The sequence below is a fragment of the Trachemys scripta genome, chromosome 7 (assembly GCF_013100865.1).
Source record: "Trachemys scripta elegans isolate TJP31775 chromosome 7, CAS_Tse_1.0, whole genome shotgun sequence".
NCBI classification, from domain to species: domain Eukaryota; kingdom Metazoa; phylum Chordata; order Testudines; family Emydidae; genus Trachemys; species Trachemys scripta.
In genome coordinates this window covers 121,766,832-121,792,360 of record NC_048304.1, presented here as the reverse complement: position 1 = coordinate 121,792,360, position 25,529 = coordinate 121,766,832, and the positions used below count along the sequence as shown (strand labels likewise).

The window sequence follows — 25,529 nt, the reverse complement described above, 5'->3', positions numbered from 1 at the left end:
GTAGGAAAGCAGTAAGGATGTCTAATGAACAAGATGCTCAGTCCGATAAAAGTTTGAACCACACAGTTAACCACTATCCAAACTGTTTGCGCATGTGGGTGGTTCAAAACGAACATCACTTCAAGTTACATTCAGACTGGTTTACTAGGTTTTCACCTGGACCAGAGGGAGAGAAAAGTGAACCTACCTGATGCAATCAAGGTCTGAATGAATCCAATTTGATTCTCTTTTCCACACATTTACCAAAAGGCACATACCTATGGATTGCACCTTTTTAAAAAAAGGTTCAAGAATCCAATTTTCTTTGGGTTTGTGCAATCACACTGTCCTGAAGAAAAGAATCCATATACCAACTAGTGATGGACAAAAGATTTTCGTTTGGATTTGACTTGAGTTTATCTATCAGCCACAACTCACCAGAATGTCGGGGGGGGGGGGGGGGGGGAAGAAAAAGGTTTTTTTTTTGAAAGAAGCTCTTCCTTTTTTTTTTTTGGCTGCTTTTCTTTTTTGTGCAACTTCTCAGCTTTGTATTTTCAGCCAACTCCGAAAACACAAGATTCCCTGGAAAAAGCCATTCCTGTGGTATTTCCAACCTGGCCCAAGCCAGGAATTGCTGAAAAGTTTGAGATGAATTTTGTTCTTGGGAAAGCTGCAGCCCAATTTCTCAGCCAGGGATTTAGTCGAACATCCAGACCTAATGATGCTTGCCCACCACTAATCATCAACTACCTCTGTTCTTCAGGAGAGCGACTATAAAACTACTCCCGTGTTTCTCCGTCTTTTTAGGTCAGTGACCGAGGACCCCTTTATTCAAAGTCAAAACCCTTTACATCCTCCTTACTCATACTATAAAAGTAAAAGTCAAAAATGTATCGACACTAAGCCTCTAAAAGTTGTGTGTGGGTTTTGAGACATTGACATGGAATACTTGACCATGAAGAGTAAGAGTGTGCAGGGAATAGGGGAGAGGGATTTTCCTTGCTTTAGATTTTTTTTCTTCCCTAAATTACAAAGTGTTCAGCTCCTGGCAAACCCCTCCCTGCCCAATTGGCTTTCATGACCCTCATGGGGGTAACGACCCATCGGACTTGTCTGTTGGACTTTACAGATGATTCTTTAAGAAGGGACTTTAATCCTATTCCCTCTGATTTTACTTCAGTGAGTAAATGGAGCAGGATATGGCTTTAAAAAGGCACCTTTTCATAGGAGTTGCTTTTCTGACCATACAATCTCACTTAACGCTGACATTCCATCTTAGCAACAGCCATGATCTTTAATACCATATGAACTGAGTTTCCTCGGCACAACAGGGAAGGCTGAATTGGAATTCCCTTGTTTTTCTTGCTTGAAACCAGACACCCTTGAATTGCTGAACAGTCCAAATCTCCTTGGTGGTTATTTTTGGAATCCAAAATAGAGGAGAATGGATCATGAAGGTGAAGGAGAGCTGCCACAATAAGGGGTCTACATACTGCCCTTAGGATACACATGGGTAACTCCCATCACCACTGGCTGGGAGCTAGTGCATTGGATAATTAACAGAACCCCTATCTTAACACAATCAGCATAGTGGCTATTTTATGGCATTTTCCCTCCTTCACCGATAAGCACCTCTTAAGTAGATATGTGCTCCTTATTAGTGCCGCCTTATTAGTTTTGCAAAAACACATAGTATTGTATACCCAAAAGACCATATGGCTTCACTAGCAAGCGTTTGCATATTTTCCAAACACACACTACACCTTTAATACCGCTCTAGTCACCTGGCAGGCTAACAGTTCCTCGAGTACATCGCTTGTACACAGACTCGGATTATTAGCTTTCCATAAAATTGTGGAACTGCTGCCCAGTGAAAATATTCGCGTTTGGGACGTACAGAACTCACTCCAAACCAATCCGGAGTCGACTTTGAAAGGGTGGATGTTTGACACAGATCAGGACATCTCTCTGTTAAAGCCCGATCCTCAGAAAAGCGGAGCATCCACAATTCCCACTGTAGTCAATGGGAGTTGCTGGTGTTCATCTCTGGATATTAGGACCTTGCTCTGTGAACATACCTAGAAGTCTGCAATGGCTCCTCTGGGTAAGACACGAGAAAAATAGGTCTTTGAACCCAAAATCTCAGGCAACCGTTTTGTTTTGATGTGTGAGGAGGGGCCAGGGGAGAGGGGGTATGTGCAGAAGCAAGCAAATGGGCATGAGGCTACATTTAGCCAACAGTTAACCTTTTCAGCGCTACACATGTACACAGGCTTCTGAAGCATTTCATTAGACTGTCTGAAAAACAGACTTCCAGGAGGCAAAGCCACTGCTCCTCAACCTTTGAGGAAATCACTTGCCAAAATTTCATTTTGCGAATGGTAACTGGTAATTCTAGGAGCAGCATAAGAAGGGAATTTTAGCTACATTGCTAGCAGGGAGGCTCCCATTCTTTGCCTGAAAAAGGCCACACCAATACTTTTGCGAGTAGCAATTTTAAAGTTTTATTGAATCTACGTAGTCTCTCATCCTTTTAACGTTTTGGGCCAACAGTTGAGCTGTCAAGCCAAGTCTTCATCCCAGAGTAAGTTTTAACAGCCGTGTATAAATCCCCCCCAAAACAGTTGTTAGTAATGGAAATGCTGACAAACCCTTTCAAAAAAAGTGACAGCAGGGCAACGTATTATTCTAAGAAGTATGTGCACAAGCTGTGGAACCTTCTCTCCTCCCGCCTTAGTTTTCTGTTAATGTACGTTGGCTAATTAACAAACAAGCTTACGAGACATTCTTACAGCAGAAGGCAACATTTTGGCCCCCAGCCCAAACCAACAGGGGGAAACTTCAACATCCTCAGCCAGACAGTACCAGATGGAGCTAATGTATAGTTACATGAAATGATGAGAGAACGAAGGGAGGGAATGAACAACCAAACTATTAGAGAGAAAAAAAAAAAAAAAAAAAAAAAAGATAGGTACAAGTGTCTCACCGCTTTCGTTTTTCTCTATTACGTCCACGACTTCCCCAGCCTGAAGGCTGATCTCCGAGTTCTCCTGTTTCTCATAGCTGGACACCACCACATATTGCTCCAGGATCATGGGTTCAGAACTAGCATCAGCACCTGGGGAAGGGAAAAAGCAAGCTGTAAGCCAGCTTCCAGCCATGGCTCCTCGAGAGCGACCTCCGTCCATCCAATTCATGATAGGCCAATTTGTCACCGCCGTCAAGCCAATCAGAACAAAACCTTGGCTCGCAGCATATCCCCAAAAGGCTGGCCATATAGAAACAGCTTCCTCTGGCCCACAACCCAGCAGCACAGAGGAACATTAGAGTGGAAGAAAAAAAAAGTTTTAAGCATAGTGAATTAATCAAAGTTTCATGACGGATTCTGAAAATAAACCTCTTCCCGACATGGTTGCCACAATCCTTGTCCCCATTCAGATAGAAAAACCCCGGGTAGAAGCAGCATAAATCCACAACAAAGCGATTCCCCCCCAGGAAACAAAAAGAAAAAATAAACAGTTCTCCCCTCGGAGGCTCAGCTCCTTCTCCACTCTTGAAGGCTTGAGCTGCAAGTCAAGAGGGGGTTGCGGATGCCAATCATATTCATGTGCACTGCAGCCCTTAAATAGAAAACACATGAGCAGGACTGAGTAAGGGAAGGGGTGGAGGAAGGGAGAGAGCGAGGGGAGGGCAGAGAGAGAGACAGAGAGAGAGAGAGAGACTGTTTACTTGAAACAGAAGAAAGTTACAGAGCCAGATTCTTATTAACACAGCCACCCCCCCCCACCAGCCTTTTCCAAGCATTTTGCACAGTCGTGCAAAAAAACAAAAAACCCACAACAACCCTCCAATTATAAGAGATGCAGAACTCCACATACTGCCTTGTACGAGATGAACAGCAGAAATCTTTACACAGTCTGATTCTCTCTCCCTTCCAATGTTTATTTATTTTTTAAAGAAGTTTGCAAGCTAGCATGAAATGCTTTAAATTATTTCATCTTCTCCATGCTGGACTTTTCAACCATCAGGAGATATTACTTCCCTATTCCTGCACATTCCCTCCCTCTCTGCCCCCCACCCCCAAACACACCAGCATCCCTCTGATTGGTTTCTTTTGGTTTTCCGAATAATGCAAATCATATGTTTTCAAGCCAAGCTACAAGACAGGAGAGTTCCACTGCCAGGGATGGAGGGAGAGCTCTCTGCCATGTAGCGAGCTGCAGGAGACGCAAGAATCTCCTTAATACATCACTCAACTGCAACATCGACAAAGCGCACAGGGCCACGCCACCGCCGAACAGACAGACACAGAAAGGCTCTGTGTGCGCGCGCGCACACACACACACCACTGCAGAGAGAAAGGCTATGAAGGCATTTTTAAGCCAACAGTTCCCGTTTTACTTTAAAAAACGGGAGAGAAGGATACTATCCTTTTGATGTAGATCTCCTTCTAAACAAAGCATCAAGGATCACCTTGTTTAGAGACACTAGATCAGGGATTCTCAAACTTCATTGCACCACGACCCCCTTCTGACAACAAAAATTACTACATGACCCAGGGGGTCAGGGCGGAAAAGAGGACAAAGCCAAAGGGCTTCAGCCACAGGTTGGGGGCCTGTAACCTGAGCTCCAGTACCCAGGGCGGAAGCCCTCTGTCTTCGGCTTCAGCCCTGGGCAGTGGGGCTCTGGCTTCCGCTTTGTTCCCAGCAAGTCTAATGCCAGCCCTGGAGACGCCTTAAAATGGGGTCGCGACCCACTTTGGGGTCTTGACCCACAGTTTGAGAACTGCTGCACTAGCCATATGAAACATTTGACAAAGCTGCAATAGACTGGAGTCCTAATGGGTTAAGAACTATGTAGCGGAGATTCCTGGTGTAAACTAAAGAAACAAGACAGGCAAAAGGTGAGGTGGGAAAGTGAGGCAAAAGAACTCTCCCAAGGTCATACAATGGGTCAGTGGCAGGATCGAGATAGAATCCGGGACCTCAAGTCCCAGTTCAATGCCCTATCCACCAAACCAGGTAATCAATGGAATATTTAAATTATTTAAATCATTACAACCAGGAGGATCATGATCAGCATGGTTCTTACAATGCCTGCACATCCATCTTTGTTTAGTATGTACATTGATTCTACAGACAAAGTTAGGCCTAAAAATTTCCCTTTCCTTTCTTCTGGCAGGTACCTAGTTCCTCATTCAAATGCCATTAGTCCAGGCTTTTCCTGAAACACAATACTGATTGCGTCTCTTTGGCCCAGGTTTAAGAGGTTCAGAATAAAATTCCTTAAGTGTGTCCAGCTAAACTACTCACAGAGTACACACACACACACACACACACACACAGAGCTTTAAAAGGGGCATTGTCACAAAACTGAAAGCTGTTAAGAGTCAAATCATCTGGGAGGAAGAATTTAATCAGAAAAATGTGAATGATAATTGGGAATTATTTAACACTTTACTAGATGCTCAGACAACCACAATCCCACACTTGAGGAAGACGGTGACCCTACTGGTTAAAAAAAAAAACACCCACCACACACACCAACCTGGTTTAGAGGGGAAGTAAAGGCAGCTATAAAAATATATATAACTAATGGGGGGGGGGGGAAGGGAAGTTAATAGTAATGAATATAAATCAGAAGTTAGGAACTTTGATAAGGAAAGCAAAGGGACACAGATATCTATCACCATCAGAGTTAAGGACAATAAGAAGGGAGGTTTTTTTGTTTAAGTAGATTAACAACAAAAAGACCCTCAACAATGGTACTGCTTCATTACTAGCAGAAATTGCAGTATATCCAATAAGAACAAAGTAAAAAAGATATTCAATAAGTACTTCTGTACTAGGGGGCTGATGTAGTCATACCATATGATGACACTCCTTCCATTCCATTAGTGTCTTGGGGGTGGGGGGGAAGGAGGGTTAAAACAGCAGCAGTTGAAGTTACGCTGATTTTAAATAATGTCTAAGAGTTTTAAAAGGATGAGGAGCTCACTGGACCATTAATCTTAATTTTCAATAAGTCCTGGAACAGTGGAGATGTTCCAGAAGACTGGAAGAAAGCTAATATTGTGCCAATTTTTTAAAAAGGAGTAAATGGGATGACCTGAATATAGGCCTGTCAGTCTGACACTGGTCCCAGGCAAGATAACGGAGTGACTGATGTGGGACTCTATTAATAAAGAATTAAAGGAGCATAATATAAATTAGTGAGAATCAACATGGGTTTATGGAAAATAGCTTCTGTTAAACTAAAACTAACCTAATTTTTTGATGAACTTACAAGTTTGGTTGATAACACTGAAGCTAGACATATTCAGACTGGAAATAAAAAGGTGTAAATTTTTAAATGGTGAGAGTAATTCATCATTGGAACTGCTTACCAAGAATCAGAGTCGATTCTCCATCACTCGACCACTTTAAATCAAGATAGTTTTCTAAAAGATCTGTTCTAGGCATTATTTCGGGGAAGTTCTATGGCCTCTGTTATACAGGAGGTTAGATTAGATTATTACAGGGGTCCCTTCTGGCCTTGGAATCTATGAAGTCTAGTGCAGGTAAGTGCTATGCAAAATTTAATGCCACGTACCTCAGACCAGATTTGGAACACTGCCTGCTATTCTAATCCTAGGCCCACACACAGTGTGCCAACTCTATCCTGACTGAAAGTAACCTCCACTAACCCAGCTCAATGCTCTCCTGGAAGAGCGTCCATCAACTGTGTGGACATGTGCCTAATTTCATGGTAGTTTTCTAACATGAAGCAATATTCACAGGGGACTAGGATGAGATCACAAAACACACACAAACACAAACACTTACAATTAGGGTGACCAGACAGCAAGTGTGAAAAATCAGGATGGGGTGGGGGTAATTGGCACCTTTATCAGAAAGGCCCAAAAATCAGGACTGTCCCTAGAAAAATCGGGACATCTGGTCACCCTACTTACAATCTAGTCAATATCAGAAACTTGGTAGCCTCTAATATCTGAGCGGCTACTGCAGGACTGTGCTTTGGTAGGAAAGTTACAAGAATAGTAGAAAAAAAAAAAAAAGTACAATATTTACTCAAGCTACACCATATTTACTTCAAGACAAGTAGTTCTTGTTAAGCAAGTTTAGTGCAGATAAAAGCCTGGGACACAGAAGTAATCAAACTTACAGATCACAGAGCATCAATACATGCTTCCCCACACCATGACTCCCTAAAAGGCCTATATACAGTCAGGGCGGGACTGATTTTGCCATCAGTCAGGCTACCTCACATGAGTAAAAGCCATCAGATCACAAGGCACAACTGTTAACTGAGAAAATATGGGTTCTCTAACCAGAATCGCAAGTCACCACTGATGCAACATTTATACATGCACCTACATGTGCAAATTATGAGTAATTTTGAGGGCGCAATCTGCGAGGGAAAGTAGTGATTTGATCAGACATGGGTAGTATTTTTACAGTTCTTGGTGTCAGCCATAGGACAACAATAGTGGATTTTTCCGAACAGTGACTTCCTTTAGATCATGGACAGCACAGCTCTGTACAGGAGCGACTTTTCTTTCTTAAAGTATTTTGGCAAATTTAACAAACAATAGAAATTACCAGTTCTGGGGGAGGTAGGGATGGATAGGGAGTCAGATAAAGCAGAGACCCACGTCCACTTGGTATTTCTCCAGAACGGAAATTTTTAGTTAAAAAACAAAAGTCCAACACAATCTTGGGTCCAGTCGCAGGAATGGTAGCCATTATGACAACCATCCCTGCTGGATACAGACACAACAGGGCTGCTCCAGGTTATGATGTACATTGGCAAACACCCACATATTATTCACTGACATTTTAGCCAGAAGACAGATGCCAGAGGAGGCGCTTTGCCAACTGAATTGAAAGAAGTGTCACTTCATGAAGCAGCACTTAGAGGCCTCTTCCTTAACTCCAGATACAGCAGTCAGATCTGGCTACAACAGTTAAGCCTTGGATATGCAACACCTGGACTTCCTCCAATCACAGGTTTGAAACCTGGTAGTTCATCCTTCTAAGGTAGATACCGTAAGCCAAGCCCTAAGTAGTTGTTTTCATGCGGATCCATCTTAGGGCTTGTGCACACAGTCCTGGCACAGAGCGCTAGTGGGGTATGATTTGTAAAGAATTCTAACATGTGGTGCCCTAACTTGCCTGCTAAAAAGATACCCAATTCACAATGCTTTACAAATCACACCCTCTGGTGCACTTTGCTGCACTGTGCAGACAAGCCCTTAGTTAGTACAGCGATTGATGCAATCCAAGAAGTTGATAAAAAGAGAAGACTTAAAACAGGCCTGTTTAAAAAAAAAAAAAAAAAAGTGCTATGGGACCTCTAACGAGGGTGATGGATCCCACATCTCTATGTCCTTGGACAAAAGTTTCCTCCTCCCTCTTCTGTTGTGTAGAGAATCAGCTGCTGCCCTCCAACCCAGAAGTGGATGCATTTCAAGACATGTTTCATTTACATCCAACCTGCAGAGGGCCAAGCGGGTTCAACTTTTTGGCTTCAACGGGAGAGGGGGAGAAAAAAAAAAAAAAAAAAGTACTCTGCACCTTGCAGGCCTGGGCCCATTGGTTGTACTCTGGGACTCCTCCACAAGAGGCTAAGAAATATTTCCCTCAGTAACAGTTACAAGGGGGAGCTAAAGAGGCGAGGCAGCCCGTTCCCAGAACCAGAGCCTTTCTCGGTAGTAAAAGCCACAGCCAGCTTACATGCCTTCTTCCTGGATGTCAAAAGACCCAATGGTTCCCTCCCCAGATGCCAAAGCCCCGGATACTCCCCACCCCATAACAGCTTCTACCGAGCAGTTGTGCATAGTCTGTGCAAAAAACGGTAGCACGCTGAAAATTTAAGATCTGAGGGAGTGTAAAATGATTTGAAACCAACAGCAAGATAAGTAACTTTGCACAGAGAATGCACTATTTATTAGACTGGACTGGCAATGGTGTATAATTCCAGCGTCCCGGCGCACAGGTTTAGATCTGGACTTGCCACACAGGCCCTAGCGCCTCATATGAGAATTACAGGTTGACTGTCCAACCATTCAGTTTAAATTCTTCACCTCTGTAGCCTCAGTTAATCTAGTTTGTCAAATGCAGAACACCACTGCTAAATCACTAACAACTGGCAAGCAGGGGGAAAGAAACTCAATCTGCTTGATGAACCAAGACATTGTTTCCACCTTCACAAACCCCTTTGATCCCAGCCTGCAGGGCCCCCCATAGCAGGATGCATTTTTCAGAACAGCAGTGCGGAGTTTGCTTGCCTGTGAGGTTATTTTCATCTGGTGTCTGTTCCTGGTTAAAGTCCCGAGGATGCCTGTTCTCTCCATAGGGCTCAGCTTTACAATCCATCCTGGGATACTGAGGTGAGGGTCGGGTGAAGTCACCCTCCAGGGACTGGGTAATCGTCTCAGAGTGTGTCTGTACCACTCTTTCAAACAGATGGCTGGCTGCTAAACGACATATCCCCAGCCTGTCCCCCAGCCCAAGCAGGAGAGCATAGTTACCTCTGCAGCTCTAAGCGACAGAGAGGCCTACTACTGACCTCAAGTCTCCTAGAGAACAATGCAGGCCAGTAGTACCAAGCCAGTTCTTCCTCTGCTGTGGTGCAGTAACTAACATACTATGGTCTGCAATGGCCAATCATTTAAGCCATCAACAGGACACAAGTTGTCTGGATATGGAAATGTGAGAACCCTGATCTTTGCCAAAAGTATTTTGCTATCGGGCCTATAAAATGTGTCAGCTCTTTTAATCCATACCACGCATGGTTTTCATAATGCCCTTTTATGATCATCACGTACCCAGTGTTTACAGATTCCAACTATAAGAATTAATATAAAACTGAGCAGTAAAATCTTTCAAGAGAAGTCAAACAGAAATTGTCAGTGAGCACTCTCTAAACAGGATTTTTAGTGGAAGTAGCTGGTAGTGTTGCTATTTTAGGGGGTCTCTCTGGCCCTACTGGATACAACTGTCATTTAATCCAGGTGTTCTCAACCTTTTCCCTTTTCTGAGGCCTCCCCTAACATGCTATAAAAACTCCACAGCCCACCTGTGTCACAACGATTTTTCTGCATATAAAAGCCAGGGCCGGCATTAGGGGGTAGTAAGCAGGACAATTGCCTGGGCCCCCACACCACATAACCCCCACGAAACTACATGGCTCCGGCTTTGGTTTCAGCCCCGGGTGGAGGTGCTCAGGGCCCCAGGCTTCAGCCCCATGCAGTGGGGATTCTGCTTTCTGCCTTAGTCCCCAGCGAATCTAACACTGGCCCTGCTTGGCAGACCCTCTGAAACCTGCTTGTGGACCACCGATTTACCCCATCCACATTTTCTGCAAGGTATCTGGCAGTATATACAATGGGTGCCATTAAAATGTCACTAGTTTCCACACGAAGAGTTGGATCTTGGTGCTTACCCATACTGAGCAAACAGTAACTTTGGTGTCTCATATCCAGCATTGTGGCGACTTAACTTGGAACTTTTTTTGTTTTTAAAAAGGTAACCCCTTCAGCATCTTTGGAAACAGTTGCAGGAGGAGTCACACACACACACACACACACACACACACACACACACACACACACACTAGAGAAACAGGAACTGGGTTGTCATAGGGGTTTCTTTAACTATTCCTCAGAGTGTGTGTGTATATATTATATTATATATGGGGGGGAGGGGGTTCAGACATACATTCTGCCAGCTATTTTGAAATAAATTACCAAATAATTGAAACTGGTATGATTATGTAGTGTTACTTTGGCAAATAAAATTTGCCCAGTTTTAAAAATTCTGCACACAATATTTTAATTTTTTGGTGCAGAATGCCCTCGGGAGTCATTCGCATGTCAGGATTACCACCAAGCCATTGTTAGAAGTTGTACACCCCCCATCACAGAAGGGACACTGTCTAGAAAGACAACTGAGTAGATAACAAGTTTGATGTTGGGTTTTTTCTTCCTGGTATAGTTATATGGGCCACACAAAACGTTCATTTCTTTCACAGGTGTTCTCCTAGAAGGCCCCACCATGTACACTGCCCCCATCAGAATATAGGACTTGTTTACCCAGGCAATGGTATAGCGGAATAATTATTCCACTACAGTTATGGCAGTCAATTTTCCCAAGTAGACAAGCTCTCTAGGTTTTTATACCTAATAGGAGATAAGCGATGAAAGTGGAAAAAGCATCTAACCAAAGCCAGGGAAGGAGACATTTAAAAGAAAGCATAACACTTTACAGCGGTTGGAACTAAGTAAGACAGGACAGACCATCTCCAGCAACAAAAACTAACAGTACCTTCATCTCACAGCTTTGGAGTCTGGGACCCGAGCTACGGCAGCAATATTTTGATCAGCAAAGCCAGATAATGGTATTAGTGATTCTATACCAAACAGAGCCATTTGCTGTGATGTTCTGGTAGGAGACTGGAAGTTGTCTGGTACGGGCATGTGGAGAGAGGGGAGGAGAGGTAAAAGTTTAGGATACCGCACACTGCGGCACAGTGTGGAAAGAGCTCTGTAAATACAGGGAGTATTAAACACTTTTCCTAATTTTTTTTTTTTTTTTTTTTTTTTTTTTTTATTAAAATCTAAAAAGTTACCCAATATTAAAAACAAATTCTTAGTAAAAATGGGTCCTGAGCCATAAAGTTTAGGGCCAGATCAACCGTTCAGGATCCTTATTAGAGAGAGTGTTTTGGATTTGGGCCTGGGCCCCTTTTCAATTGTTTAGTAACAAAACAACAACCTTCTCCAATTGTTTAATTGGTTCCATCTATCAAGCAAATTATTTATAGAACATTATTTCTGGGGCATCTTTTGTGATCTCAGCCAAACAATTGAATAGAGACAGATATTTTTGATTCCTAGAAGACCAATTCAGAATACAGGTGACTTTACCCCACCACTGCAATATACGAATGGCAGAGACACCGGAAGCGAAAGCGTTCCACATAAGCACAGGGTTTGGACTCATCTGTTCGTGTCTAACTCTTAAAAAGAGAGAGATACAGCCAGCGCAACTTGAACGGAAAACCTGATGGATTTGACTAATGAATGTAGAACATACAGTCTCAACGTAAAGCTTCCAACATGACTTCCTGAATCGTTTTAACTGCCAGTCCCCCCCGTGATAAATAAGCCATCTCACACACGCTCACACTCCCCTGCCCCAATCAAAAAGCACAACAGTGTGCACACAGAGGGCTGCATAGTGAAGTTTAGAACAAAGACTATAGCCACAGACAGCAGTGCCACCTCACCCTACTCTCCCATATCCAACACCTCGCCTAGGAACAGTGTCCACTCTGGATACTGATGCAGCAATCTGGTAGAGTTACTACAGCCCGGAGCTGTGTCCTCTCCCACTGTGGAGCAGCTGCAGGGATACCAAGCCAAATGCTGCATGTGCCGCTGGGGAGAAGGGCCAGCCTGGAATCTCCTCTAACCTGTTCTTGAGGGCTATACCTAGCCCCCAGCATATGGGACGTGCAGAACGGATAATCTGGTCATTTTTAGAAGTTCTGCAAAAGTGACAAATCAGGATATTTCTTCAAAAATTTAGGACAGGCAGCCCGAAGGCAGGTGGTGAGAAGAACAGTGCACGGAGGCGAAGGAGAGAGCATATGGTGTAGCTATGCAGAGCTAGCCAGATTCAACCCTGGGGTAGCTTCATTAAAGTCAGTGAAGTTACACAAGGATTGAACTTGGCCTCGTTGCCATCTGCACCGATTTCTTCCTCAAACAAACACTCAGTTTCTTTCCTTTCCTCCTTTATGCTTTTTGCAGCATTTTCCAATAAAGTCTTTACAGGAATGAAAAAAAAGTTAAATATTGCCCTTTGCCAAGATTAGCTTGTTAGTTTTGGGACTTTATTTTTATCTGCTGGTTTCTAAGACAGAGCCAAGAAAAATTAGAGGCGGGGGTGGGGGGTGAAGGGGAAAAAGGGCTAGATTTGCCTTCCCCCCACCCGTTCTTGGAAAGTTGGCTCACACTTTATGGAGTCCAAATGACTAGGTTACAGGTAGAAAAAGTTAAGAAAACTTTCCTTAAGTATTTTGCACACAGATGTGCTAAACCACTTGGACGTCATTCAAGCAGCTGCCAGACAGGGTCTCCCACCAGTTTAAAATCACCTAAGTACTTTGGCATTTGCCCTAATTCTGCTTGCTGCAGCAATGTGTTCATATTGGATTCCTTAGAGCAGTGCTTTCTGAAGTGGGGGAAAATGGAAGACCTATAGTTAAAAGCCATCTTAGAAAAGCAGCTGGCGGGGTATAAGGGAAGGAAGGGTTACAATTAGTTTCTTGCTCCTGAATGGAGGCTTATCTTTCAAAGGTGGGAAATGTTGCTTTCAAGTACAAGGTCTGATTGGGGGTAGGTGGGCTGGTGTCAGACACACACAACTCCCAGTGACTCCACAGGAGCAAAGAGTGCTCAGCACCTCTCAGGATGGGTCTCATAGTCGGCATCCAACTGAAAAGAAATGCTTTGTTTCCAGAGTTCAATCTGGATCCGGTGTCCCAAAAGGAATGGAATACATTTCATGGTGGAGAGTGCGCTAGCATTTCAATGCAAGGGTCTTGACTACAAAGAGCAGAGGGTTAGAAAGCATCAGGGATATAAGAGATACATGGTGCATGGGCAGAGGAAGCACATGCAATGTATTGCAGAGTGAGCTGCCCCACCAGGCAATGCAGTGAATCACTCACATCTGCTCCCTAGTAGGCCCAAATTCATAAAACCACACCCACCTCCTTCCCTTTTCGGTCAGCCCAAAAGACCTGGCATCTAGTTTACTGCTTTGAAGGTAGCTACATAGAATGTTCAGTAGGGTTTTATCCAGTCTAGTTTTAAACTATACCAACCTAAGGGGTTTCCACCACCTCTTTCATCTCATTCTCACTGGGTACACCTACATGGAGAGACGACTGCCGCAGCTGGCCTGGGTCAGCTGACTCAGGCTTGTGGTGCTAAAACTTGCTGTCTAGACGGTAGAGGCGTGGGTTGGAGCCTGAGCTCTAGGACCCTCTACAAGCTCAAGCCAGCTGACCCAGGCCAACCACAGGTTTATTCCTGGGTAGACATGTCCGTGGAGTCTTGTTTTCTCACTCCCATTTTCCCCATGTAGCTCTTCTAAAAGTTTACTCTTAATTTCATTCTGTTGTTCCTAGTTAGACACCTTCCATCTGCATACATGTATTAGGGGCAGGGGTGCAAGGTGGTGGGTACAAGTGGCTACATGTAACTTACCCAGATTAGTCAATCCCTGGGTGAGCATAGGAGTTAATTTGCCTCAATTTGGGATTCTATGGGGGCCAAAAGCAAGTGCAGTCCACACTGGTCAGTTGCAGCTTAACTGAAGGTGAATTTGGCTCTAGGAGCATGGCAAAAATCCCAACAGATACAGCAGGGCCTTCTAATCCATTAATTGCGTTTCCTATAACAGCCTCCTCCCCTCTCTACCCCAGTTACGCTGCATTTGTTTCCCCACACACTGAATGCAAGTGATACTACTTTGTCACTTGCACATCACACCATTGTTTATACCAGTGCTGAATCTGGCCTGGAAACCTGCAGGATCTATACTGGTTTTTAGACTGTACTTAACCAAAGGTTGTCTTTTCTTTTGGCACAGTCAGATGCTGAGATGGATACCTTATTTTGTGTGCACATATCAACAAGGGAGATATTGGGGAGGGAGGGGGGAGAGAAGAGGTTGCAATGACTGGGTTTGTATTCTATTAAGTGCTGACAAAGAAATTGGTCTCAAGAATCCCATTCTCTCCTCCCCTCCACCCCCCGGAAGACCCCTGCCTTCGGATATGCATGTGGCTTTCAACACAAGCCATGTGAGAGCATCTGTGGGTAGAATTTGGCCTCTACTAGTTTGCAGATTTTCATCTCTCTAGGAAACCCACCTCAGTTGGCCTGGTACCTGCAGACAGACCAATACACAAAAAAACGTCTTCCTGCTCAGTGAGATAAGTAAAGGAGATGCTTTCATTTTTAGGCCACCACATTATCTTCCTTCAAGCCCCTCCTTGAAGTCTAGCTAGGCTGTGATGCCTCCAGAAGACTGCCATGTGATCATGGCTAGGCAGGGGGTGAGCAGCAACTCCAACTACAGATTTTAGCTAAATGAAGCTAAACTACACACAGAATTAGTCCATAGGACCAAATCCTATTACTATTAATTCACTCCCCCCTCCCCATTTGCCTTGTGCACCTGTTCTCTCTGGTCTTTGAGAATGTAGGCTGTTTGAGATAGGAATGGTATTTACTATGTTTGTAAAGTAAATAGCACAGTGAATGCATTACTTGGTTGAGGCCTCCAGGTACTACCTAGAACATGAATAGATTAGTCTATAGTAGCAAAGGAAAGAATATTAAAATGGGTTAGTGTCCAATGCTTGGCTAAAAGCTGAGTACTCCTGGAGGATGGCAGAGTGAAGAGATGCACATGACCAGGAGAGGAAGTATGGCAGGGATGCAACAATCTGACCAAATACCACTTAGGCAACCTAAGTCCAACTTGCATGAAGTGGAGCCGTTGTCAAGACTCTTCATTGACCAGGATCTGAGCAAGATGGAGTGCCATGATAGACTGGGACCTATGGTCTTTGTGCACTACAATGCCATGGGCTCAGGGGGCCATACCTGTCATGTTCTACAAACTTGTAGTGCTCCCCAAATAGCCACCGTGTTCAGAAGACACTCAGGATAGTGAGAGAGAGAGAAAGGGGGTTTAAAAGTCAGAAGAGAAGCACAGAAATACTGATATCCTGAACGGATCTGTACCACAAGTGGTTCTGCACAGTTGCCCCTTTAAGGCCATTTGCCAAGTTCATCTGTTTTTTGTTTGTGTTTTTTTTTGGGGGGGGGGGGGGGAGGGGAAGAATACATTAGTGTTTTTAGTGAGGGGATAAAATGCAATGCCAACTGCTTAACCTTTGTGAGCAACTCTAAAAGAAACAGGTTAGTAAATAGATTTTGGTTTCAAGTTTCCAAGAGGCTTCTATTAAGGAATGTTTGAATGACTGGATATGAGGGAAATCCTTAATCCAGTTCACGAGCCAAAATGTTTCTTTTTTCCCTGCAGTGAAGTGCCATCTCCAGGACTATGTACCAATCTCCTGTAATGCACATATTTCACAGTTTCCATCCTCAGTCGTCACTTTGGAAGCCACCTGTTTGTTATCCAACAGACCATGCTCACAAAGCCCACTGTCATAGCATCCAGTTGGCTACCAGTCAGAGGGGCTTCGAAGTGTAAGTTTCCCTTTCAACTAAGTTTGTTAAATCAAGTAGGTCAACCTCGTCGGGGGGGGGGGGGGGGGTAGAAGAGGGGAAGGAGACAACTTCCACTCCTGCAATAACTCCCCCAGGTCTTAAGCTGGGGGGGGCGGGGGAAAGAGTCCTTTCTGAGCATGGCTGGGGCAAACACCAAACAATTAAGCTTTTATACAGAGTAAGTGGCAAAGTCCCTAACATGATTTTGCCAGATTAGAGAGAGAGAGAGAGAGAGAGAGAGACACACACACACACACAGTGAGTGAGTGCGCGCGCGCAAACTAGATCAATGAATGCAAGATCTACATGAAAAGTGCTGCAGAGAACCTCTCCAGGAAAAGTTTTCATCTGTGGAATAAAGCCTCTTATAAAAATTACTTTTACTGACCTCAGTGAGACAAACTTCTAGCCTCTCCACAGACACATGGTATGAAACCCTAGGTTGGAGGAATAAAAAATGTATTGTTTTTGGCCAAGGCTTGGAGTTTTTTGAAAAAGTTGATGGAAGACGACCAACCGTTTTGTGAAGAATTATTTAATTCATTATAAATATTAAAGGAGCAGAGGTTTTTTGAGGAGAGAATTCATATTTAAGAATGTAAAACATTCTAATGCAAGGACCAGTTATGAACAATGAAAACCATCAGTGTTAGCATTATTTTAATAGAGTCATACCCATTGTGCTGAAGTCCATCCATGCAGGGTTGAGACCTGCTCCATTTGCCCCTTAAGATAATACATGCTAGAATGAATCAGTCTTTGCCGTGTCTTCTCTAGTATTCCCCTGTGATTCTTGCCCTTTTCCTTTTGTTTGTGGAGGCAAAAGAGCATTGCTTCTGGAATCTACACCAATGCAAGCATTTGCCTGGTCTATGGAAACTAATGACTGGTAGAGGATTGCATTAGATGCTTAGCCCTTCTCTCACTAATGAGAAACTCTGCTTTTCATTTCAGACACATAAGGCACTTCCTCCCAGCCTTTGACCTTATGAGAAAGTGCAAAGTGTCCTCCTCACTTGAGAATTATGCAAAGGAGTTTGAGAGATGCCATATTCTTCTGTATTAGAAAATACCTACATTAAACACATCTTTCACTTGCTGCAGAGGAGTAGGAGAGCATTTCCATATAGAACACACTTCACAATGGAAGGCGGCCTGCTTTGAGCTCCATCCACCTGTACTGTCCCTTTCTCCTGAACATCTGTCTGTCTAACCACATTCCCAGTTATAGCTTCTAACCCTGCTTCTGCAAGCCCATTCCCCATGTTAGTTATCTGCTACATGAAGACATTTCTCATGAACTCTGTTACAGTGTGGTCTAGCTGTTTGACCAGGGGAGCGAGTAACAGTTAACCCCCACAAAATTCCCAAGCCAAGACGAACAGGCACTTTGTGGGGTTTTTCCATCCATTTGCACAGCGGTCTCCCATGAACATTATGGTTTCAAAGTGTGATGCCACCCAACCACCCAGTGGACTTCCCCCAGAGTTAGGGACATTGGATTCAGATATAAACATTCCCAGAGTTGAGATTCAGGTCTAGTACAGTTTCACAGGGTATTCCTGCGAAATCTACTGTGCTCTTGGTCTTGCAGCGTGTAGTGCACAATAGCCATTTCACAGCACCAATACAATTGGAATGGTGCAGCTTAAAGGAGGGTGGGGGAAAGAAGGGGAAGAGAATTTCTGAGTGCACCCAACCCCCAATGCACTTTGTTGACTTCACCTCTTCCTTCCCCAGTGCTAGTCACATGAGTGCACTAGAGTCAGACTCCCATCCCGTGGCAGTGACAATATCACCTTTAAGGGTTAGAGCGCATAATGAGCCACCTTTTCTTTTTAGGACTATTCTTTTTGAGGTCTATATATTTGAGAAGTTGATATACAGGTAGGTTGTAAAGCCTAGGAACTTAGATGGCCTCCCTCCACTTCACACACAAAAAGCCCGAAAATACATGGTCTGAACTAAGCACTGATTTTAAAATGGTATTTTCTTGCAGTGGCATGCTGAATGCTAACAAAGAGTTAACCAAAAATACGCGCCGCCCTTCCCCCCCCCACAAAATGTAGTACCTTTAACATCCTTCCTTGGAGTCTCAGAGAAACTGGACATCCAAACTTCAAAGTCCAAGAAGAGGGCAGCAGTAAAATAAAAAGAGTAATTAGAAAAACAAGCAAGCAGTTTCATAGCTCTGAAGAAGAAGAGTTAAAATAGCTTTGAAAAAGAAAGGTTAAAAACAGTCTGAGAAGAGAAGCTGATGGTGATTAAGCGATTATCAGAGTCACAGCAATTCATAGGTTTAGGCGAATTACTGAAATTTAGAAAGTTTCACATCTGACCAGTATGAACACATGACTAGATCCACACAAGTCAAAAAAAGGATTCACATGCAAACTTTCCCGTTCATTCCAAATATTGAGATCCAGGCATAATGACACTGTGGGAAACCCCAGTTGAGTTACATGGAGTGTAAGTCAGGGAACGTCTTGACCCATTAGGTCTCAGTCCTCCTGCAAAGAAAGGTAACTCATGGTCCATGGAAAGAGTTTAAACAGCCTAAAGAAAGATGCATTTCAAGCAGGCATTGAACAAACGCATCAAGCATTAGTGAGTGAATTGACAGTAAAAGCTCAGTAAACAGGCAAAAAGATTGTCTGGCAACAAGGTCAGATTTATGCCCTATTCAGAGGGAAGAAATATTGGGTTTTAGGATGCTGGAAGCAGTCAGTCTTTTTCAAATATGCTTTTTTGGGTTGAGGACATTGGAAGTTGATTTTTAAAATCAGCAGATCTACTCCTTGACCAGACATTTGTTTAAGCCAGTTTGAGTGTAGACCCTGACAGCCAGAACTAGCATCTCCGACAGAAACACTGCCCCCATTGGAGGTAGGCAGGAAGAGCAGATAGCTTTGAGAAAAATGTCTTGATATAATGAACCAAATTCATACAGGATTTCTTAAAATAAGATCTTGCAAGCGACTTAACATGACTTATAATAGTTCCAGAATGCCACACACCAAAGTAATATGTGGAATTCCTTGTGTTATATTCTGGCACACGATGTAATGCTAAGAACTGTTTTGCTGCTATGAGACTGATGGAGCCAAGACACCACTTGAAGGAGACAAAAGCCAATACACATTAGGGGATTTATTTGTGACTGGTTGTTATTTGGAGTCACAGGATAATAATGTTCTTTGAACAGGCCTTTGGTCCCTAGTCTGTGCTGGCAATTCACCAGTTACACAATGCAAAGTGGAAGAAGTCCCTTTCAGTGGGTTCTCCAACTGAAAATATAAGTCAAAAACATTGCCTAATTAATACATTGCTTTTCCATAGCACTAAGGATCTCTAAAGTTCAGAATGCCCACTGAGGTAGTTGGATTAGCCTCACGGTGTGGAGAAAGACACTAGAGCATAGAGCGGTTTATGGAAATTGCTAGGATCAACAGGTTTTCAGCAGAGGCCCATTGACTCTGGAACTCACTTTCCCATTTGACCCAACAGAACAAGAGAGTCTACCCTTCACAGCAGCTTGTGATGCCTTTAGAGACCATAAGACTCCATAGCCGGGGCACTGGAGGGAGATTCTGGATTTGCCATGGATTCTTTGAGTGGCCGTGGACAAGCCATGTTGCTGCTCAGTGCCTCAGTTCCCCCCCCCACCCCCATTTATAAAATGGAAGTAACAATACTTCCCAACTCAAAGTGCTTTAAGATCGACAAATGAGAGGTGCTATTGAGTAACAACTAAATACCAGCAGCATATTCAAGCTTTTGCCTGTGGATGGTGATGTGTGGGTGAGAGAGAGAGATGGAGAGTCTTAATTACTAGTTTGTACATATACATCCAGCGACGTTAAGATGCCTAGATACATAATAACTTATTACCATATGCAGATTACTCTGGATAGACAGACAGAGGTGACAGAATTCTAAGTAAAGCAACAAAATTATTTCATCCAAAGAGAGGCAGGGGAGGACAGAAGAGAAGGGGAATTTCAAACAATGTTTATACTGAGCCAAGCCGACACTGGAAACTAAAACAGCTGAAGATGAAAAATATTTGGAATAAGGAAACGTCGATCATGGTCTTGCAGCTATACTGGAGCTACGTGCTCCAGCAGAGTGAACTTAATGGGAGCCACTTGGTGGCTCTGATACATGAGCACCACCAGTTCAGAAGTAACTGTTGGTACTTAACCCAGCTTTTCATGCAGTTGGGTAGCACCTTGTGCTTATTTGATGTAGTCTCTTTTTAGACTAAAGCAACTTTTCTCTCTTGGCTCCAGCAGCTGATCCAAGACTGAAGACAAGAGAGAATTTAAGGAGTAGTTGGATTTCTTGGATTCCCACGCATAAAAAAGTTTAAAAAAAGGATGAGCTCTGTCATGCAAGAGAAGCGCTGGATAGCAGTTAGAAATAAATGAGAGTGCTGCTGAAGAAGACAACTAGCATATTTCAGCTGCTCCGGCACAACACATCTGCTTAACATTAAACTGCCTTCTTGGGGATTTTTTTTTTTTTTTTTTTTTTTAATTCCAAGACACTGAAGGCTCTAATTGCTCCCAGCTTCTAAACCTCCCCCAACAAATAACAAAAATACCCAAGACCGCAGTGATGCATGCAGCCTCACAAGGAGAGTGTTTGGGGGGAGGAGGGCAGAGGCTGGAAAGTTCTGCAACTGTGCCAGCAAAACAAAAGCCATAACAAACAGCCCAGGGTTTCCCTTTAGGGCAGAGTTTTACTGGAATTCTGCATCGGGCTTGGTGTCAATTTCAAATGAGACTGGTAATGGTAAATGAACAACCCCCTAACTTCCTTCCCTCTGCTTCCCCTCCATTACGTTGCTGAAAGGCCAGTTAGGCACCAATGACTTAGAGAACCATCATTTGGAAGCGAAGTTAAAGTTGCCTACTAATGCAAGCCACTCCTAATATATTTGGGGCCTGATCCTGTTCTCATCCAGTTCCTTGGGATTTTTACTGCAATTTCAAATGGGGTCAGGCCTTTAAAAAATAAAAAATAATGGAGATGGTTTCCTTAAGAACAAAGCAATGGAGCAGAGTGGCTTGTGAGTAGCATTAGAAAGGCTCCCCTTCAGTTCAGGGTTGAATGTCACAGAACCAGCTGTGAAACAGGAGAGGCAGGTCTCTGCTGGAAACAGCTGCTGACCCCCAGTCCGATTCAAATTGCTGCCTTGGTCTACAGACAGGTCAGCTCTGCCTTCTCAGGTGAAGACTATAAAAGGAGTGGGGGGAGGAGAGAGAAGATACTTTATAAGATTTAATTAAACTAGTTGCCATGGCAGATTGAAAGACAGAAGCAGATTTTATTGCGAGTTCACCAAGAAGCCTTCTTGATGCCTTTAAGACAGGCTTTTCTGGTGTTCCTCCGACTGGTGGTGGTGATGGAGAAGTGGGCTGTGACTCCTGGGTTGTGAAACCAAGCTTACAATACACCTCTACCTAGATATAACGCTGTCCTCGGGAGCCAAAAAAAAAAAAAAAAAAAAATATCTCTTACCGCGTTATAGGTGAAACTGCATTATATCGAACTTGATTTGATCTGCCAGAGCAAGCAGCCCCGCCCCCCCTAGAGTGCCGCTTTACCGCGTTCTCTCCAAATTTGTGTTATGTCGGATGGGGTTATATCGAGGAAGAGGTGTATACAGCCCCACCTTTCTCATTTCAATAGAGCTAGTCTGTTAGCTCGGTCTTGCCAGGTGTAGTCAAAGAAATGAATGCTACATTCACATGTCTTTTTGCAAAAGCCAGAGAATATCTGAAGCATTAGAGAGGGGCCTAACTGCAGGGCTTAGAGACAGACCTGATCGTTCCCATCATTGCTTGTTCCTGTTTGTATTGCAGTAGCATCTAGGAGCCCTAGTTGTGGACCAGGGACATGTTGCACTAGCAACTAGGTGCTGTCCAGATAGATTTAAAAAGAGACAAGCCATCCCCCAAAGACCTTACAACCTAATCTGGAGACTTCTCCCTTGTTTGGCACACAGTGGAAGACAAAGGATTTTGCTTGCTCTGGAGGAAACATAAGGCCACCATTAGACGACCCAGAGGTCCTGGAGGGAGTCTCGCATCTCATGCATGATCTTTCAGCTGAACTACAAAGAATGCCAATTCGAAGGAAGATGGTGCAACGTCTGGTCTCCCTTTCCCGGAACAAAGCTGAGGTTGAGAGCATCTCACACAGCAAGGTCTCTTTGAAGCAGCACCTAAAATCTCCAAAGAGGAGCCCCAACCAATCATCTGTTGCTAAATGGATAGCAGCCATGTCAGACAACCATCGGCAGGGATAAAAGATGAGGAAGACAGGAGTAATCTCAGGGTGCATTTTGAGAGTCTGAAGTACTACACAGAAAGCAACAGGTGGAATAAGGAAACTCATTTGCACTCCTTTTCCTGCTCATCATTAGCTGTTCCAGGGTTTCTTTGTTGTTGCTGCTGCTGCCGACAGCACGAACAGCAGTTCTCAATGTGCAGCATACCATCACTATAATTCTCCTGCACTGCATTTCAACAAGAGTCCGATTGCCAGAGATCTTCACATTAAAGGGGCTATTGTCCTTTTGACACGGGAGCCGAAAAGGTAAATCCCCTACATGTCACTGGAGGTTAAAGACCTCTGCACATGCAAAATTAATAGACTAGAAGTGCCCATCATGAAGCCCTGCCCCCCCAAAACACCAGCAGGGAATATTAGGGGCAACTTGCCATTGGCAAGTTGCACACCCAAAGCCAGGCAGGGGAAGAACGAACATGAGTATCCCCCGTTGAGTAAGTACGTACAAGCACACTTAAGGGCAAGTGCTGGCATTTGAAAATGGAGAGGGGGCAAGCTCTCCACCAGTTCCTAGCAAATGGTGTGTTCTAAGGGGGCCTAAACCTGCTCCCCATTGAAATCAGGGATGAGAAATTACTGGACTTCAGATCAATAATAGATGATCAGACCATGGGGCAACAACATCCCAGCTGCAAGTACATCCATTCATTCCAATACCACGTACATTCCCAGCATCCCTCCTACACACACCCCCATCATTGTTAGTTTGTGGAAATATGTTGATAAGCCAAAAAATGACTCAAAAAACGCCCTGCAGAATAACGTTGTACACAGGCCATTAATGTTATGCACCACTTGAGCCAGGGAAGCTTCACTGGTGGTCTAGCAGCTGGCAAGGATCCTTAATAGGCCTGCAACTGATCCAGACCTGGCCACTCCTTCAGCTTGGTCACCTCTTTTTACAATAGAGACGTGTGTTATCAGATACCACTAGAGGAACAAAAGAAGTCAGCAAGAACTGACCAAAGCTATTAAGATGGACTAAATTTTCAGGAAACTATTACATTAGACACTCACAGCAGGGAGAAGAGAAAAATCAAGGTCAGGAGAGAACTGTTAAAAATCTGAACTTCGTAGCTCAGGCCCATTTCTACTCAGGTTGGACTTTGTATACCCACTTTCTGTTATAACGTCTAACCTCAAGGCCAGCTTCACCCTGGTGTCCATATTTTCAGCAGTTGTTTGTCTCAAAGCTGATCATGAAGTGTTATAGAAGCCCTGTTACACGGGCACTAAGGCGGACTCTCTTGCAGGGACTGAAACCCAGGTCTATATAATGTCAAGACAGGGGGACTAAGGACAAGCAACAACAACAAAAGATTTAATCTGATTTTGAATCTACTTGAACACTATGGGTTTGGGAGTTTTACTAGGGTTACCATTCGTCCGGATTCCCCCGGACATGTCCAGCTTTTTGAGCTAAAAATAGAGTCCGGGGGGAATTTGTAAGTGTCCGGACTCCTCCCCCTCTCCCCCCCGCTCCCCACGCCCATGCAGAGCGCGCGCGGCTAACAGGGCAGCCGGCCGGATGGTGTCACTTACATGGGGCTCCGACAGCCAGAGAGAGCACGTCCTCCGCCTCCCCTGCAGCAGAGCTCACTCCCTCCCTCCCTCCCTCCATTTGCAGATCGCCTCCGGCAGTTCGCACCGACAGTCTGGCGCTCCTCCCCTGCTCCTCCTCCCCTGCCAGCCAGCCTGCTGGGACGAATGGCTCACAGAGACGTTAGGCGAAGGCCAACAACAAGGGGGCCAGGGGGTTGGAGAAGGGGCAGGGAGGTTTTGGAGGGGGCAGTCAAGAGACGGGGGGGGTCTGGGTGTTCAGGGGGGGCTTTCTGGGGGGTGTGTGGATAAGGTTTTGGGCAGTCAGGGTACAGGTAGGGGGTGGGGTTCTGGGGGGCAGTTAGGAGCAGGGGTCCCAGGAGGGGGTAGTCAGGGGACAAGGAACAGGGGGGAGGGTTGGGGGCTCTGAGGGGGGCGGAAAGTGGGAGGGGCAGGGGCGGGGCTAGGGCAGGACAGGGGCGGGGCTCCTCCCATCCTCTTTTTTGCTTGCTGAAATATGGTAACCCTAGTTTTACTCTTAGTCAAGTGTCATTAGGGTTGTACTCCACTTGAGAGATGTGGGGGGAAGGCAGGAGAAAAGCTAGGAATGTAGGGGTTTAAAACCAAAAAACACACCATGTTGACCAAACTAATTACACCATTTATATCACATTAACCAATGAGAGCTCATTTTTTTGAGCAGAGATCTACACCAGACAAGTTTTCTACCATCTTTGTTCAGTGTTTGCAGTGTCCTGGTCCCCAGCTGGAGCTCCTGCTACTACAGCACAAATAAATGTGTCTTTTCTTTTTTAAATACACCATCTTCCATTAGGGTGAAGAATGAATTTTCCTTGCCATGTGGTAGAGCCAATGCATTGCATTTAGTCCTTTCTGCTGCACATACAATGGCAACGCAAGTGTTTAAAAGCCATCCTTAGTGTATGTTTTTAGAGAGCTTCTTTAAAATGGGGCATTCAACTTCCAGCAGGTGTGAGAGACGAAAGGCAGATCTACACAGCACACGCAAACTCCGCCAGAGCCAATACCGAAAAAAGCGGCATGGCCAGGCTGCTGCCCCCCGCTACTACCCCCAAGCTGCTATTTTTAGGTTCCAGCTTGAATGGGCTGGTGCACGTGCGTCTACCCAAGCTGGAATGACACTTCCCAGCTGCTGTGTAGACATAGCCATATGCTTTTGTTTTGTAGGGTTTCAGAATTCTCTTGCGTCCTGTTTTAATGAAAAAGAGAGTAGTATCCCAATATAAATAAATAAAATTTTTAAAAAAGGGATGGGGGGGGGGGAAATAAAGTGGTTTAAAGCACATAT

General features: G+C 44.3%; 1 protein-coding gene across 1 annotated transcript in view; it reads right to left on the bottom strand.

Moving 5' to 3' along the window:
* The window catches only part of SH3PXD2A (SH3 and PX domains 2A), a gene marked incomplete in the record, with an annotated part of 374,021 nt that overhangs the window by 101,622 nt on the left and 246,870 nt on the right, over window positions 1–25,529 (bottom strand). Inside the window, 1 exon segment of the mRNA XM_034775874.1 lies at window positions 2,966–3,097. Within this exon segment, the coding sequence (XP_034631765.1) occupies window positions 2,966–3,097 (132 nt within the window).